Raw genomic sequence first — 19,317 nt, 5'->3', positions numbered from 1 at the left:
AAGTGCTGCACTCAAGATGCCAGCAAATTTGGAAAACTCGGCAGTGGCCACAGGACTGGAAAAGGTCAGTTTTCATTCCAATTCCAAAGAAAGGCAAGGCCAAAGAATGCTCAAACTACCGCAAAATTGCACTCATCTCACACGCTAGTAAAGTAATGCTCAAAATTCTCGAAGCCAGGCTTCAGCAATACGTGAGCCGTGAACTTCCTGATGTTCAAGCTGGTTTTAGAAAAGGCAGAGGAACCAGAGATCAAATTGCCAACATCCGATGGATCATGGAAAAAGCAAGGGAGTTCCAGAAAAACATTTATTTCTGCTTTATTGACTATGCCAAGCCTTTGACTGTGTGGATCACAAGAAACTATGGAAAATTCTGAAAGAGATGGGAATACCAGACCACCTGACCTGCCTCTTGAGAAATCTGTATGCAGGTCAGGAAGCAGCAGTTAGAACTGGACATGGAACAACAGAGTGGTTCCAAATAGGAAAAGGAGTATGTCAAGGCTGTATATTGTCACCCTGCTTATTTAATTTATATGCAGAGTACATCATGAGAAATGCTGGACTGGAAGAAGCACAAGCTGGACTCAAGACTGCCGGGAGAAATATCAATAACCTCAGATATGCAGATGACACCACTCTTATGGCAGAAAGTGAAGAGGAACTAAAAAGCCTCTTGACGAAAGTGAAACTGGAGAGTGCAAAAGTTGGCCTAAAGCTCAACATCCAGAAAACGAAGATCATGGCATCTGGTCCCATCACTTCATGGGAAATAGATGGGGAAACAGTGGAAACAGTGTCAGACTTTATTTTCTTGGGTTCCAAAATCACTGCAGATGGTGATTGCAGCCATGAAATTAAAAGACTCTTACTCCTTGGAAGAAAAGTTATGACCAACCTAGATAGCATATTCAAAAGCAGAGACATTACTTCGCCGACTAAGGTCCCTCTAGTCAAGGCTATGGTTTTTCCTGTGATCATGTATGGATGTGAGAGTTGGACTGTGAAGAAGGCTGAGCGCCAAAGAATTGATGCTTTTGAACTGTGGTGTTGGAGAAGACTCTTGAGAGTCCCTTGGACTGCAAGGAGATCCAACCAGTCCATTCTGAAGGAGATCAACCCTGGGATTTCTTTGGAAGGCATTGATGCTGAAACTGAAACTCCAGTACTTTGGCCACCTCATGGGAAGAGTTGACTCATTGGAAAAGACTCTGATGCTGGGAGGGATTGGGGGCAGGAGGAGAAGGGGACGACAGAGGATGAGATGGCTGGATGGCATCACTGACTTGATGGACGCGAGTCTGAGTGAACTCTGGGAGTTGGTGATGGACAGGGAGGCCTGGCGTGCTGTGATTCCTGGGGTCGCAAAGAGTCGGACATGACTGAGCAACTGAACTGAACTGAACTGAAATTCTGAACTCTTACACTCTATCTAGTAACTGTAAACCAGCATCAGGGACAGAACGAGAAAGAAAAAAAGGACCTGCCCTTTATAACTATTCATTCCCATTACGTCACACAGGTATGGTGAAAAAAGATACACCAGAAATACAGGTTCAGGTGTCTTCAAAGAAGGAACGCTACTCAAGTTTTTAAGGACACATCCAACTGTGAATATTCTTCAGTTCCCTAAGTTTGAATCTAAAATCTGATACTGCCATAGGAACAGGATGTTACCTTCTGTCCTATCTGTTGTTATTTCTGATATATATTTTCTCAAATACTTTGTAGTTAAGAGTAATTTCTGGCTAGATTCTTTAAAATCACAGAGTTAGAAAGTTCAATGCCATTTTCTAGGTTAATCCAAGAAAATATTTTAAAGAGAATCCTCTGGAACAGGGTTGACAAATACCTTACATATCAGAAGAAAGTGAAAGTCATTCAGTCGTGTCCAACTCTGCAACTCCATGAACTGAATGGTCCATGGAATTCTCCAGGCTAGAATACTGGAGTGGGTAGCTGTTCCTTTCCCCAGGGGATCTTCCCAACCCAGGGATCAAACCCACATCTCCCACATGGCAGGTGGATTCTTTACCGTGTGATCCACCAGGGAAGCCCAAGAATACTGGAGTGGGTAGCCTATCCCTTTCCCAGCCTTTCCCTTCCCTATCTTCCCACCCAGGAATCAAACAAGGGTCTCCTGAGTTGCAGGCAGATTCTTTACCAGCTGAGTTACAAAGGACACAGTGAATTTACTGGCTGTAGCTTTTTTGAGGTCTGGTGGTGAATCACGCTAGGCTCAGCAGGGTAGAGTGGTATGATCGGTTACTGAGGTCTGTCACAGCACTAGAATGGGTAGTTAGCAGCACCTGAACTAGCTATGTGCTGTCCATGTCTAATAACATTCACCAACAGGTTCTTGGTGGTGGTGGTGTTCAGTTGCCAAGTCTTGTCCAACTTTTTGCAACCTTATTGGCTGCAGCACACCAGGCTTCCCTGTCCTTTGCTATCTACCAGAGTTTGCTCAAATACATATCCATTGAGTCAGTGATGCTATCTAACCATCTCGTCCTCTGCCAACCTCTTGTCCTTTTGCCTTCAGTCTTTCCCAGCATCAGGGTCTTTTCCAACGAGTCAGCTCTTCTCCTCAGGTGGTCAAAGTATAACAGGAAATTCTTCATTATATATTATACACAATTATACCTGAAAAGACCAGCACTTCTAAATTAGATCCTATGGACCAGAAAAGACTTCTCAAAGGTATATAGCCTGACTTGCACAACATTTTCTGACTGAATCTAAATTAGCTGCCTGATAAAAGTGCCTTGCATAACAATACCAATTTCCAGCTACTCTTTAAAAAAAAAATAACTTGTCTAGGTTCACACTGCTAGTAAGTAGAATTCAAATCAGGTCTGTCTGACTCTGAAGCTTATTTTTTTTTTTTAACATAGATTTATTCATTTATGTGACTGTGCCCAGTCTTAGTTGCAGGGATCAAACCTGGGCCCCATGCATTGGGAGCTCAGAGTCTTAGCCACTGGACAACAAGGAAGTTGCTCCAGCTACTCTTGAATTATAAACTCAGGTCTCACTGAGCCAGTCACAAGTGGCCATAAGTGACAAGTAGCTGCATCTTTCAGACAAGGCAACAAGTGGCAGTTTCGTCAGCCACGTGACTCCATTAGATACCTGCCTGGCCCCCGATAGGCATTCAAGTCCATGAACCCCACTCTAGCCCATAGGCAAATCAGTCCCATCACCTGCTTCTGTGAAGTTTAACAAGAACAGTCAGGCCCATTCACTGACATACTATCAACAGCTACTTTCACACATAACAACATGGTTGAGTAGCTAAGACACAGACCAGAGGCCTCTGAAGTTGAAAATCTTTATTATCTGGTCCTTTATACAGAAAATGTTTGCCGACCCCTGCTTTATAGGCTTGATATCTGTGATCTGATAGAGATGTGCACAGCACATATTAGTGAGGAATCTGAGGCTGAATACAATAATCACGATGTAGGACTTCCCTAGCAGCCCAGCAGTTAGGATTTGTGCTTCCACTAAAGACGGTGTGGGTTCAATCCCTGGTTAGGGAGCTAAGACCCCACATGCCATGCAGTGTGGCCAAAATGTTAAAAAAAAAAATGTAGAAAAAAAAATTTCTTTTTAATGATGTAATGTGACTAATACCAACTAATTCATGTGACCAATACCAACATACAACATTATAAAGCAATAATACTCAATTATTTGATAAGCAGATTGATTTAACAAAAGAATATTGAAAAGAAAAATCAGTATTTAGTATCTTTTATACTACAAGTCTTCAGGCTGCTTCATTCTAGAGGGTTCCAATGATAATAGCTGTAGCTTGTAGCCCAAGAAAAAGAACTGTTGTTTAGTTTCTAAGTCATGTCTAACTCTTTGGCAATCCCATGGACTGTAGCCTGCCAGGATCCTCTGTCCTTGGGAATTCCCAGACAAGTATACTGGAGTGGGTTGCCATTTCCTCCTCCGAGGGATCTTCAAGATCCAGGGATTGAAACCACATCTCCTGCTTAGCAGGTGGATATTTTTACCACTGAGCCACCTGGGCAGCCCAAGGAAAAGAATAGAGACATTTTAAGAAGGTTTTTTTGTACATCCATCTCTGGTCAAATCAACAACTTAAAAAAGAAATGATTTTTAAACTACAAAGACAACCATTTTAAGGAGGTTTTTGATGCCACCGAGTATGGATGTTTACAGGCTAACAGGCTGGTTGACTACTTTCCCCTCTAACTTTCATCCTCACACTCTTCTCAATATGGCATCAATAAACTCCTGAACGACAAAGAGAGACAGTAATTGCAATCAGTGTTGCCTGATGTCTCCCATAAATCCGGCACCTTTGAAATGTGCTCATTAAAATAATGTTTTGTTGAAGGTTTGTTTCCTCCGTGGGCTGGAAAGGGAGGAGGGAAGATGTATGTCTGATAAATTTTTTATTGCATAAATACAGTGTTGCTCACTTTCTCAATAAAATCAACTTGTAATTATTTATAGCAACTGCAACTGATTACTGTTTCCCTATGTTATTTTGGAAACAAGCAGCGGCAATTGGCTCCTACTTGCCTTTGAACTTCAGCAAAACTGAAAGGGTTTTATGTGTCTCAGTGTGTTCAGCGCATTCCCAGCTCCCACTAACCAAACGACTAAAGAAGTGAAAGATGTAACAAAACGCAAAAGAATGTGAAGTTTAACCGTCAAGTTTAAAATGTCCAAAACTCCAACCCCCAGGTTAACCAATTAATTTTCAGCTGCAATCAAGTATTACTTTTCCATGTACCTGTAAGATTTTTCTGTCACATCTTACAAGTAAAGGCTTTAACAAATAAAGGGGAAAAAAATAGCTAACTAGTTTTTGAGAAAAAATTAATTCCATTTAATAAAAGATAAATGCCATCAAATATTTTGTGTGCATTTCCAGAGCTGTGTGCAAACCACTGTTACACAGACAACAAATACAGAAGCCTGAGCATAAAAGAAGAGATGACAGTTCTAATCAAGTGAAATACATCACTTGAAATGTTCTACCATATTTAAAGCATAATACCATTAATATTCTATGTCAATAATTTTACTGATGTGCAAATATATATATATATATATATATATATATATATATATATATATATATCATCACCACACATTCAAAAAAAAAAAGCTCTATTTCCTATTTCTTATTGCCTTAGCTGGGGCTTCTCCTGTCTGCCAACATAGGAGATGTAGGTACATTCCCTGGGTTGAGAAGATTCCCTGGAGAAGGAAATAGCAACCCACTCCAGTATTCTTGCTTGGAGAATCCCATGGACAGAGGAGCCTAGCAGGCCACAGTCCATGGTGTCAAAAAGAGTCAGACACGACTGAGCAGGCATGCACACACACTTGTGTTGCCTTAGCCAAGTGCTAAAATTTCTAAGACTCTGGCCCAGGCAACAATTTCCTCTGCTTCCTTACCCCATACCTAGAGGGGCTTACACAGCAGGTCCCATCCTGTTCACGTCACAAATCTTGAGGCAGGAGAAACCAGAAGTTGCAGAGGCTCAGCTGGTAGATGAAGTCTAAAGATGTTTTCTGTCCAGCACTGATCTATGACATCCCAGTGTCTGGGACCAGGAATCATTTTTCAAAATAGAGAAACACAAAAGGTGAAAGGGGAAAGGTATGAGGCTGGGAAGACACACTCTAGAAGGGATATGGCAGATAGATGTTTAGAAACATAATTGACTCTGAGTGGTAAGAGTGTTACGGACTTCCCAGGTGGCTTAGTGGTAAAGAATTCGCCTGCCAAGCAGGAGACATAGGTTTGATCCCTGGGTCAGGGAGATCCCCTGGAGAAGGGAATGGCTACCACTCCAGTATTCTTGCCTGGAGAAGTCCATGGACAGAGGAGTCTGGGGGTCTACAGTCCATGGGGTTGCCAAGAGTCAGACATGACTTAGCAACTAAACAACAAAAACAGCAAAGGGCTGTTACTTGAATGACATGGATTTGCAAGTGAAAAGGCTGGAGAGGTGGGGAAAGGCCCAAAGAGACATTGTGGGTTTTGTGAACCACGTAAGCAAGCTAGGCTTATGCTGAGGGCAGAGGCAGGCACTGATGGTGACTTTCCCATAGGTCAGATCTGTTTCCCAGAATGATCCCTCTGCAAGGTAGATGCTTCTAAGTGCTGACTTTGGATAATCTTTCTGGACAGGTTTCCAAAATAATGGCAAATGGCATAAGCCAGAGAACACTTGGGAAATATTCCTGAAGAAACTAAAAGATGTCTGCTCCTTGGAAGAAAAGCTATGACAAACCTAGACAGTGTATTAAAAAGCAGAGACATCACTTTGACGACAAAGATCCATATAGTCAAAGCTATGGTTTTTCCAGTAGTCATGTATGGAAGAGAGAGTTGGACCATAAAGAAGGCTGACTGCTGAAGAACTGATGTTTATGAACTGTGGTACTGGAGAAGACTCTTGAGAATTCCTTGGACTGCAAGATCAAACAAGTCAATTCAGGAAAACAACCCTGAATATTCATTGGAAGGACTGATGCTGAAGCTGAAGCTCCTTTTGGTATTCTTTGTCCACTTGATGTGAAGACTCGACTCGTTGGGAAAGACCCTGATGCTGCAAATGACTGAGGGCAGGAGGAGAGGGGGATGATGAAGGATGAGATGGTTGGATGGCATCACTGATTCAATGGATATGCGTTTAAGCAAACTCTGGGAGAAAGTAAAGGACAGGGAAGCCTGGCATGCTGCAGTCCCTGGGGTCACAAAGAGTCGGACATGATTAAACAACAATAACAACCTGCAGGTCTCTGCTCCTTGCAAAGAAGGGTTGGCCAAGAAGGAGATTTCCTGGAAGAACTCTACCATTTAAAAATGCATTCCTTGATTGGCTGTGAAGAACAATCAGTCAAGCCGGCTGCTAACCCAGAGCACACTCCTTAGCCACTGAGCAAGGAATGGTCTGAAGAAATAGAGAATTCAGAAGTTCGAAGGAAAAAAAAGACCCTTATCAGTCTCAGCTCAAAATCTATGACAAGAAGCTGTTCTAACATGTCTCGAAAGCAGCAATTCAGGGACAAATGTAGTTCCCTGACACAGATAAATTATGAAATTAATTACAAGTTTTCTAGGATTTCATGAGAAATATTGAAAACTCTTTACCGAAAAAATCTGAAGCCTTTCAACAGGATGTCTGGCTCTGTCAGCTTTCAGATTAAGCATTTGAAAAAATAATTTTTTTTAAGATATAAATATTCACATCATAGGAGAACCTCATTATATCATGTTTCATGGACATGGTGGAATAAAGTGAAAGTGAGAAGAGGAAAGAAAAATTGCTCTGGGGGTTCTTGGCTAAAGCTCTAAGACCATGACATTATTTAAAATAAAATATGAAATGAGAGGCTTCCCCAGTGGCTCAGTGGTAATGAACCCATATGCCAATGCAGGAGACGCGGGTTTGATCCCTGCGTCAGGAAGATTCCCTGGAGGAAGAAGGAGCAACCCACTTCAGTTTTCTTGCCTGGAAAATTCCATGGACAGAGAAGCCTGGAGGGCTACAGTCCATGGGTCACAAAGAGTGGGACACAACTGAGTGACTGTGCACACACTCACAGACACACACATAAAATGAGGAGAGGAAGCCAAAATACCTCTCAAAGAAACTTCCTTGAACCAGAGCTTCAAGCAAAGGCTGCAATTCTGTGGGCAACCTCAGCAAAGTACAGAGTCACGGAGCCTTAGAGAAAACCTGGATGTTGTGAACAATATTGCTGATGTTGTTTAGTCACTAAGTCACGTCTGACTCTTTTGTGACCCCATGCACTGCCCGCCAGGCCCCTCTGTCCATGGGATTTCCCAGGCAAGAATACTGGAGTGGGTTGCCATATCCTTCGCCAGGGGATTTTCCCTACACAGGGATCAAACCCACGTCTCCTGCATTGGCAGATGGGTTCTTTACTACTGAACCACCAGGGAAGACTCTAAACAGCACAGAAGACCAGAATCAAACTGGATCAATCAAAAAAGAATAATTATTTGTTCACCTATCTTCAGGCAAAGCTTTTTATTGAACGAACTTGTTTTGCTTTGTTTCATTTTTAACCATTTTCGGCTGTGCTGGGTCTTCGTTGCGGCATACAGGCTTCTCTAGCTGTGGTGCACAGGCTAAATTGCCCTGCAGCATGTGGGATCTTAGTTCCCTGACCAGGGACAGAAGGCACATCCCCTGCTTTGGAAGGTGGATTCTTAACCACTGGCCCACCAGGGAAGTCCCTAGGGAAAAGCTTTACCCAAGGTTCAAAATACATGTCCAAGGCACGGTTTCTCTCCTTCTCAAAGCTCCTCAGCAAGAAAGAGAGCAGCCACAAAAGCTGGAGGCAGGCACTTGGGGGGTCACAAGAAGTTTACTTCCCTCAAGAGAATAAAGTGACAGCTCAAAAAGAGCCAAAATATGAAGGGGAAGAAGTCTGAAGCTGGCCACACTATTACTGTTGAAACAAGGTGCACCTGAAGCCAGTGAGACTAGTCTTAATAGTAATAAAACAATTTCATATTGTCTTAAATTAACCTGTTTAGGCCAAGCATCTGCTATGTGCAATCCAAAGAACCTTAGTATTAAACAGAGGTTGCAGCGGCAGAAATCAAAGAGTTATTGGACAACGGCCACAATGTAGCTAAACAGCATGAACTACTCGAGGGCAAAAGATGCCTACTGATTTGGGGCAAAAAAATGCTGATTTGCATTATATGCACATACAAAGAAGGATCAAGACACAAACCATTCCTTCAAAGAGCTTACAATTCTAATTCAAATATGTATAATACTAATGTATGGCTTCAGAAGTTAAACTAGTGGTTACCAGTTGGAAGACAAAAGTAAGATAACTTCTGAGAGTGGATTACACTCTCAGATGAAAAAATACAAATAGATTAAAAAGATTAAAATACAAAAAAAAGTTTAAAAAATAAGGGAATAAGTAACAAAATTAGAGGAAACAGTCAGTTTGAGTATCAAACCATATGGATTCTAGAGAGAAAAGACAGCTGGAGAGGAAGAAGTAATTAACAAAGTGATTCAAGAAAATATCCCACTTTGAAGGACATGAGTTTCCTTCCAGATTGAAAGGACCCACCAAATGCCAGTATAATGGATGAAAAAAAAATCACTGTGAATTTATAAAATATTAGGGGAAAACCCAATCAAAAAATCTTTATCACATAAAGGATAAAGAAAAAAATCAAAGCCCACAACATGAACACTGGAAGATAAAAAGACACTGGTACATACGATGTCCCCAAAATTCTGAAGGAAAATTATTTTCCATCAAGATTTCCATATGTAAAGTGTCTACACACGTCAATGCAGAATAAAGATAAATTTAGACATTCAAGGTCTCCAAAATGTGCTTTCTAAATGCCCTTTCTTAAGATACCATTAGAGGATACTAATCTCTAATGCTTCAGTAAAATAAAGAAACAAATTAGGAAAGAGATAGACATGGGATGCAGGAATCTGAAACTCCAACAAAGCAGACTGGATTATTTTGCTAAGAAATCCCCAGATGGGATATCTGGGCTAGTCTGTGCCAATGAACCACCTCAAACTTCACATCCTACTTCCTAAATTGCAGACTTTAAATATGTGCGGTTATTGTATGTAAATGACACTCCAATAAAGCTATGGAGAGAGGGGGTAAGTCCAGGCATTCTTATTGGCCTAGCCTTCTGTCTTTTTAAAAGATATTTATTTATTTATTTGGCTGTATGATGCTGTGAAAGTGCTGCACTCAGTATGTCAGCAAATTTGGAAAACTCAGCAGTGGCCACAGGACTGGAAAAGGTCAGTTTTCATTCCAATCCCAAAGAAAGGCAATGCCAAAGAATGCTCAAACTACCACACAATTGCACTCATCTCACAATGGCATCCCACTCCAGTACTCTTGCCTGGAAAATCCCATAGATGGAGGAGCCTGGTAGGCTGCAGTCCATTGTATCGCTAAGAGTCAGACACGACTGAGCGACTTCACTTTCACTTTTCACTTTCATGCATTAGAGAAGGAAATGGCAACCCACTCCAGTGTTCTTGCCTGGAGAATCTCAGGGACGGGGGAGCCTGGTGAGCTGCCGTGTATGGGGTCGCACAGAATCGGACACGACTGAAGCAACTTAGTAGTAGCAGCAGCAGCAGCACACGCTAGTAAAGTAATGCTCAAAATTCTCCAAGCCAGGCTTCAGCAATATATCAACTGTGAACTTCCAGATGCTCAAGCTGGTTTTAGAAAAGGCAGAGGAACCAGAGATCAAATTGCCAACATCCAATGGATCATGGAAAAAGCAAGAGAGTTCCAGAAAAACATATATTTCTGCTTTATTGACTATGCCAAAGCCTTTGACTGTGTGGATCACAATAAACTGTGGAAAATTCTGAAAGAGATGGGAATACCAGACCACCTGAGTTGCCTCTTGAAAAACCTGTAAGCAGGTCAGGAAGCAACAGTTAGAATAGGACATGGAACAACAGACTGCTTCCAAATAGGAAAAGGAGTACATCAAGGCTGTATATTGTCACCCTGCTTATTTAATTTATATGCAGAGTACATCATGAGAAATGCTGGGCTGGAGGAAGCACAAGCTGGAATCAAGATTGCCAGGAGAAATATCAATAACCTCAGATATGCAGATGACACCACCCTTATGGCAGAAAGTGAAGAGGAGCTAAAAAGCCTCTTGATAAAAGTCAAAGAGGAGAGTGAAAAAGTTGGCTTAAAGCTCAACATTCAGAAAACGAAGATCATGGCATCTGGTCCCATCAGTTCATGGCAAACAGAAGGTGGAACAGTGGAAACAGTATCAGACTTTATTTTTTGGGACTCCCAAATCACTGCAGATGGTGACTGCAGCCATGAAATTAAAAGACGCTTTACTCCTTGGAAGGAAAGTTATGACCAACCTAGATAGCATATTCAAAAGCAGAGACATCTTTGCCAACAAAGGTCCGTCTAGTCAAGGCTATGGTTTTTCCTGTGGTCATGTATGGATGTGAGAGTTGGACTGTGAAGAGAGCTGAGCGCCAAAGAATTGATGCTTTTGAACTGTGGTGTTGGAGAAGACTCTTGAGAGTCCCTTGGACTGCAAGAAGATCCAACCAGTCCATCCTAAAGGAGATCAGTCCTGGGTGTTCATCAAAAGGACTGATACTAAAGCTGAAACTCCAATACTTTGGCCACCTCATGCAAAGAGTTGACTCATTGGAAAAGACTCTGATGCTGGGAGGGATTGGGGGCAGGAGGAGAAGGGGACGACAGAGGATGAGATAGCTGGATGGCATCACCGAGTTGACGAACATGAGTTTGGGTAAACTCCAGGAGTTGGTGATGCACAGGAAGGCCTGGTGTGCTGCACTTCATGGAGTCACAAAGAGTTGGACACAACTAAGTGACTGAACTGAACTGAACCAGGTCTTAATTACTTCCCAGGTGGTGCCAATGCTAGAGAACTCATCTGCCAATGCAGATGAGTAAGAGACGACCCAGGGTTCCATCCTTGGGTCGGGAAGATCCCCTGGAGGAGGGCATGGCAACCCACTCCAGTATTCTTTCCTGGAGAATCCCATGGACAGAGGAGCCTAGAGGGCTGCAGTCCATGGGGTTGCAAAGAGTTGGACATGACTGAAACAAATTAGCACTGTCTTAATTGCAGTACTTGGGATCTCCCATCTTTGTTGCAGTATGTATGTAGTATCTTTAGTTGCGGCATGTGGGATTTAGTTCCCTGACCGGGGGTCAAATCCACCACCCCTGCATTGAGAGCATTGAGTCTTAGCCACTGGACCACGAGGGAAATCCCTAGCCTTCTCTGGACAACTGGGAGATGCTGCTGCTGGTCTTCTTCTCTGACAGGCACTGCCAATCTTTGCTGGTGAAAAGATATGGGTCTTGATAGAACTATGTCTCATCACCTCTGCCTCTTCTAACCTGATCCACCGTCTCTAGACTGGACTACCCAACGGCCTGTTGCAGCTCCCCTGCTTCCAGCCCTGCCTCCCTTCTACCCCTGCTGCAGTGGCTTCCCATCCCACTCCAAGGACAAGCCCGGGATTGTTATTCTTAATACAACAGCCTCTCCTTATCTGCTGTTTCGCTTTCTGTGGTTTTAGTTACCCACAGTCAAGAGCAATCTTGAAAATATTAAATGGAAAGTTACAGGGATAAACAATTCAGAAGTTTTTAAGTTGCATGCTGTTCTGAGCAGCACGATGATATCCTGCTGTGTCCTGCCTGGAAAGTAACTCAGCCTCTGTCCAGGGTAGCCTGGTTAGTAGCCCTCTGGTTATCAGGTCAATTGTCACGGTATTGCAGTGCCTGCATTCCAGTAAGCTTGCATTACTGGATCCAGGGCTTGCATGCCCTTACTATACTTAGCAATGATCCCAAAGCTTAAGAACAGGGACGCTGGCAAGCCCAACAGGCCACAGAGAAGTTGTAAAGCGCTTCCTTTAAGTGAATAGGTGAAGGTTCTCAACTTAGTATGGAAAGAAAAAGAGTTGAATGCCAATGTTTCTAACGTCTATGGTAAGAACAAATCTTCTATCTGTGGAGTCGTGAAGAAGGAAAAAGAAATTTAAGCTAGTTTTGCTGTTGCACCTCATACTGCAAAAGTTACGGTGACAGCGAGCGGTAAGTGGTTAGTTAAGATAGGCAAAGTACTAAATCTGTACAATATGATACCTTAAGAGAGAAACCAGAACTTTTATTATGGTATAATTGTTATATTTTATTATTAGTTATGGTTGTTAATCTCTTACTGTGCCTAATTTATAAATTCAGCTTCATCATAGGTATGGATGTATAGGAGAAAACGGTCTATACAGTGTTCAGTACTATCCATGGTTTCAGGAAACCACAGAGGGTCTTGGAAGGCATCCCCAGTGGATAAGGGGGGCCTACTGTACAATACTGGGCTTCCCAGGTGGTGTTAGTGGTTAAAGAACCCGCCTGCCAGTTCAGGAGATGTAACAGACCTGGGTTTGATCCCTAGGTTGGGAAGATCCCCTGGAGGAGGGCATGTCCACTCACTCCAGCATTCTTGCCTGGAGAATCCCATGGACAGAGGAGCCTGGAGGGCTACAGTCCATGGACTCACAAAGAGTTGGATGCAACGGAGCAACTTAGCACATACGGTAGCAATGTTAGAAGGTCCTATCTTCTGCCACCTCCCACCCCTAGTCTTCCAGTCTGTCTCCACCTCTATTACTTTACTTCTTCCCTGCCTCTCTCCCATCCACACTTGTTGCTTCTGAAACATCCCCAAGTCATGTCCCATCTCTTGAGTCTTCAAAATTCACTCATATGCTCCTCCCAATCTTTGCTCCAAGGTTACCCAACTGAAGGAAGGCTAACTTTCCTATTTAAAACTGTGAGCCTGTGCCTTACCTCTGCAATATATATAAGCTTATGGTTTCTTTCCTGTCTCTCCTTGCTAAAACATAGCTCCACGAGGGCAACAATTTTTGTTCACTGTCACATTCTCAGTATCTAGAAGAGTGCTTGGCAAACAGTAGATGCGTACTGTTAATTGAATAAATAATTGCATGGAGGTTAAAAAAAAGTGACTCATAAGATCAAACATGTTTTACTGAGCAGTGGAAGTGACTTCAGAAACAACGAACATAGACATGGCATGACACACTGAAATAAACAAGATCAAATGAGCTTTGAGACCTTAGACAGGGATGCTGAGAGGCTAAGGGAAAAAAAAATTTTTTTTTTAATTATGAGTGCTCTAAAACTTCTAGCTGTAATTATAACTTAGCTTTTCCTGGTCTCAAAGACAACTAAGACATACAAAGGTACTCACTTTGAAATAAAGACTTCAGAATTATGGAAACAAACGTCCATGCTTCAGTGGATTCAGCTTTCCCAGGGTGAGAGACATGGGATCGAACCCGTGTTTCCTGCGTCTCCTGCATCTCCTTCATCTTCTGCACTGGCAGACAGATTCTTTACCACTGAGCCACCAGGGAAGCCCCGCTATACTGTAGGGGTGGGAAATACCTGCTCACAAAGCATTTAGCCTTAGCTGTTAGGACTCTGAAGCCAGATCGTCTGAGTTCAAATCCTAGCTCTGCTGATTCACAGCTGTATAACCATGGAAAAGCTCACCATCCTCCTGTACCTCAGTTTCCTCATATAAAAATGAGGCTAACAGTAGTACTTCATTCACAGAGTTGCAAAAATAACATCAGTTAATAAATGTAAAATGCTTCTACCAGTGTCTGGCACATAATAGATGCTCAATAAATGAGGGCTCCCAGTATTGCTACTATTATGAGATCGAGTTCTGGGAACTCTGGGGATTAAGAACACAAAGGAATTACCCTGCCCCTATAGATTTGCATTCTGCAGTTCCCTCATCTAGGTGATAAGCGCAAGGATGAAGCTTTATGTACTTAGGTTTATTTGTATAGTTTATCAATCTTAACTACTCCCAACCACAGAAACTAGTCATTAAAAATTTTCATTCCTCTCCACAAGATATTCTAGGCTTCAAAAACTATTTGATCACCCACGCTCTGGGAGTACAATAGGACGATTAAACAGAAAGGCTGAGAGGCTCCAGGAGCACAAAGGCATCTTTGTAGCTGTTTGAGCTATCACATACCACTGCCTTGGTTTCAGAGAGTTGCCTCCTTAAGAAAGAAACTAACAAACTCCATTGTTCGTTAACATCAGAGTTCTTGGATGTGATGGTTCTTAAATCCCTGGCAAGGCCTTATTAAAGATCAGAGGTTCCCAGTTCTTTCCATTAGGACAGCATCAAATCTCCTGCAAGCAATTTTCCTGGGTCAGCATCATTATTTGAGATGCCAGTGAAACTAGTAAAATTTCTAACTGCTAACTAAACTAGTTCCTTGTTCCTGGCCAAAGACCGAAGGTAAAGGTGGAAAACATTTTAGCTATCCAGAGGAAATTTTTGAGACTGGGAAATGGTAAGATAGAGAGCAACGACGGTTTCTTTTTGAAAATCCCTTTTCCAAAATAGTTGTCTTAGTAAATAAGAGTCAAATAACAACAAAATCCAATTAAAAAATAAGCTTTCAGGAAACAATGGCCCTTAAAATTTCCAGTTGATTCCCAGATGGTATATCTAGAACTCTGGTTTTCCAAGCATTTTTCAATGAACAAGAAGAAGAGAGAAACTGGCAAAAGAGCTAATTGCTGTTCTTCAGTCACCCAGTTGTGTCCGACTCTTTGCAACCCCATGGACTGCAGCATGCCAAGCCTCCCTCTCCATCACCAAAAGAGCTAATACTGCATCTTATATTCCTTTGCCAAATGATCAGGCAAAGAAGTCAGCAAAGGTCACTCTGTCCTTAATTTGTCCACCTACCCTTTTTATAATCCTGTTCTGAAAAACACTGGGGACCTTCAAGACACAGAACCTGAACAATCAGAGAAGGAAAATTTGTGTAGACCACAGAAAAGGTAGCCTGTGATCTTTGCTCCAAGGGCACCAGGTTTCAGAAACTGCAAGAACAGGCTGGCCACAGAAACCCTCTCAGGTCTAAAACTGCAGAACTGATGGAGAGAACGGGGGTGGGGGGGGGGGGGGGCGGGGATGGGCTAGAGATATACCTGAAAATAGAGGTCTGTCGGCTTATAAAACCCACCTCAGCTGTTTCTGACAAAGAAGGACAGTAGTCAAACCTGGAGGAAGCCAAGAACAAGTCCACAGTTGACAAATCACTCCCTTCAAGACAGTGATGTCAATTGTAATAAAACGTTTTGGCAAGACTGGAAATGTACACCTGTGGGAACCTGGAAGGATTTGACAGATTTTTGTTTTCCTGGCCTTTTATCAGCAAGTTAATTATAACAACTGTACGATCTACTCCGAGCTTTAGAAAAAGGCAGTTGGGTGTGTGAAACCAAGATGCAGCTCTCCAGGGCTTGCGAAAGACAATGACAAACAGTGCTTACGAGGGAAAATATTCTGAGCACAGGATAACAATGAGCCACAGAGCACGAATGGATGAGAAAGAAGGATTTTCTGTAGATATATGGGTGCAGCAAACCTTAGAAGGACACACAACATCTGTGTACACACACACACACAAACACACGCACGCATACATGAGCGTATCTCCAGAGCCTGTGCGACTCTGGTCATGTTACGTTCGGGGCTGCTTCTTCACAGAGCAGACTGTACCTTCACAGCTATAACTGTACACTGCCACCGCTGACCTGTCCACCAGATTTTCATCATGATGCCAGCTCACGGCCATTTTCCCCATGCCGAAATATGGTTCCTCTTTCAGGTACGGCATTTTCTGGGGATCCATGAAATTCAACAAAGTGACGTTGTACGCTGCTCGGTTCTTCATGTCAATCTCATCGTGCCCATCAAAGGAGGACCCCATGCCAACCCTGGGGAAATCTGGACCTATGCACACTGGCACAGCATCGATGTTGGCTTTCTCCTTGGCAGCAAGCTCTTCCAAAGCCTGGATGGTCTCTACCTGCAGGTAACTGTTGAGCTTGAGGAAGGTTTGACAGGCGACAGCTATTTCGGCCTCATTGTACTTTGCATCAGAGCCTTTCACGGGCCAGGGTACCGTGAAGAGCCTGGTGTTCAGGTACTTGTAGGTGCAGCCAGGGTTACCGATGAGGATGCGAGAGACTGGAGTGAGCAAGTCTTTGCCCTGGATCCTCACCAGATCTCGAAATAAACAGCCATGCTTGTGCAGTGTGAGAAAGGCTTGTTGAACCTCTTTATGGAGCAACTCGGGCACGCTGGCAGCTTCTCGGAGAATCAGTTTAGGATATTTCAGTTGCCACTAGAACAAAAGCAAAGCAAAAACATGTGTTTATGGATAGCTATAACTTTATTATTTCAAAAGTGTGTTTCTTCACAAGCCTTAGGAGAATAAAAAAGACTGTCAGGGGTATTTCTGAACACATATCTCTCTAGTCTAAAATAGAAAACTAAATAAAACAAAGTCATCAACTCTCCACCAAAGAGTTTTAGGTCCAAGCTCAATTACAGACAATTATAAACAAAATTTTATGAGTCTGAGAAAACTCCAGGAGACAGTGAAGGACAGGGAAGCCTGGCGTGCTGCAGTCCATGGGGTTGCAAAGAGTCAGACAGGACTGAGTGACTCAACAGCAACAACATAAATAAAATGATAATAATGATTTGGTTTTTGGTCTTCCAAGTTCCCTCTATGACCATTTCTCGCCACCCTCAACTTGTCTTCCAGCCTTTGGCCCTCCAAAAAAACACAACCTGATTAATTGCTATTAACACCTATTCTTTTAAGGGCTTACCAAGTGTTGCGTACTATTCAAAATGATTTATATGTACCAACTCATTTACTTCTTACAACTTTATGTGGAGGTACTATTCTTAATATTATCTCCAGGTCATAGATGAGAAAACTGAGGTAGACATACAGTCCAAAAACTTGGGGACTTCTCTGGTGGTCCAGTGGTTAAGACTCCACACTTCCAATGCAGGGGTCGTGGGTTCAATTCCTGCTCAGGGAACTAAGATCCCACATGCCACGTGGCACAGCAAAATTAAAAAATAATAAATAAAATAAATAATAACTTGCCCAAAGTCACAAGGGCTGATAATAGGAGAGCTGGAATTTAAAACCTGCAGGCTTCAGAGTCGAGCTCCAGAAGCATGAGCTCTTAACCACAAGATTGCACAGCCTCTCAATAAATGAAAAACTGGCTTCTGCTTCAATACTTTCACTGAAAGTGAAATAACTTTTCTTTGTGAGTCAGACACTGTGTCCCATGAACACAAAAGCCATGATAGTTTTGTTTCCAACTATAATACGAGTGCCCAGGATGTACTCAGTAAACACTGGCTGAATGAATGGATGAGACATCCCATTGCAATTTAGAAAGATGTAATAATTCCACTGGTATCACCAGAGGAGAGCACTATAAGACAATGTCCTCCCATAATATGGAAACACAGGGATTTATTGATGCAGTGTAGGACTTCATTCACTTCTCAGCCAATCAGCCTCCTGATTCTACACAGTGAAACTGAGGTTTTTTAAAACCAAAGCCCAGGGTCTCACATTACCCCCAGAAAATGTCATCTGACTGGTACCTTTTCAGTATTGTACTGCCTACCATTTTTGACAGTTTTCTTCTACATCTTCATTCAGGAATCATTTATATGATCAACAGGGAAAGACCATTTATTTTTCCATACATTTTTTTCATTCAATGTCTGTCTGTAGAGCATATACCACACACTACACAGAAATAAGGTTCCTGGCCTCACAGAGCTTTTTATTATACCAAATTATACAAATGAAGAAGTATTCCAAGTTGTCTTAAGTACCCAGACAGAAACAAACCAGTGGAAAATCTGTCATTGGAGAAGGAAAGACACTCTTGGAGCCGGCCTATAGACTGAGCTCTTTAGGAAAAGAAGGTACCGGCCATGAGATGAACTAGAGAAAGACCTTCCATGAAGAGGGACCGAAACCTACAAAGGCACTGAGGATGGAGACCAGCCTATTCTAGAGACAAAAATAAGACCTGTTTTACCAAAGCAAAAGAGCCAAAGGCAGAGAGACTTGCACTAAAGATGAAGAGGAAGGCACAGCTGGATCACACAGAGCCTGGGAGGGCAAAGTAAGGGCTCTAGACATCACTCTCAAGTGCACTGGAGGACGTCAAAGGGCAAAGACCAATTTGATTTATGTTGTGTTTGTATTTTTTTAATTTGGGGTAAAGCTGCTTTACAATGTTGTGTTTGTTTCTGCTGTATAACAAAGTGAACCAGCTATATATATACATATATCCTCTCCCTCTTGGGTCTCCCTTCCACCAGGCCCTCATCCCATCATTCTAGGTCACCAGAGCATACCAGGCAGAGCTCCCAGTGTTATATGGTTGATTTACATTTCATAAAAATCATTCTTAATTACAGTAGTGGGCATGGATTGGAAAGAGGCAAATGTCAAAGTGGAAAACTCTGTTGCTATTACAACCATCCAGGAGAAAAATGATAATGGGTCTGGATTAGAGACAGAGATAAATGAACAGGTAAAATATGTATTTTGTAGGCAGATCAAACGGAAACACTATGAATTAGCTGTGAGGAATGAAGAAGGGAAAGAAGTGGCAGATGACTTTTCCAGACTCTGGACTTAACAACTGAACAAACAATCTTCCGGGGTTTTTGTTTGTTTGCTTTTTCAAATATTTATATGGCTGCACCAGGTCGAGATCTTTAGTTGTGAATTCTTAGTTGTGGCATGTGGGATCTAGTTCCCTGACCAGGGGCTGAACCTG

The 19,317-nt window shown here is 42.4% G+C and overlaps 1 protein-coding gene across 1 annotated transcript in view; it reads right to left on the bottom strand.

The window, feature by feature from the left end:
- The window catches only part of FTO (FTO alpha-ketoglutarate dependent dioxygenase), a 427,202-nt gene that overhangs the window by 285,643 nt on the left and 122,242 nt on the right, over positions 1-19,317 (bottom strand). The window contains exon 3 of the mRNA XM_069549854.1: positions 16,199-16,826. Within this exon, the coding sequence (XP_069405955.1) occupies positions 16,199-16,826 (628 nt within the window). The remainder of the gene's footprint in view (positions 1-16,198; positions 16,827-19,317) is intronic.

Source organism: Ovis canadensis, chromosome 14, assembly GCF_042477335.2.
Source record: "Ovis canadensis isolate MfBH-ARS-UI-01 breed Bighorn chromosome 14, ARS-UI_OviCan_v2, whole genome shotgun sequence".
In the NCBI taxonomy this organism is placed as follows: domain Eukaryota; kingdom Metazoa; phylum Chordata; class Mammalia; order Artiodactyla; family Bovidae; genus Ovis; species Ovis canadensis.
Note: the sequence above shows the minus strand (reverse complement) of the source record. Positions and strands in the feature narration are given on the sequence as shown.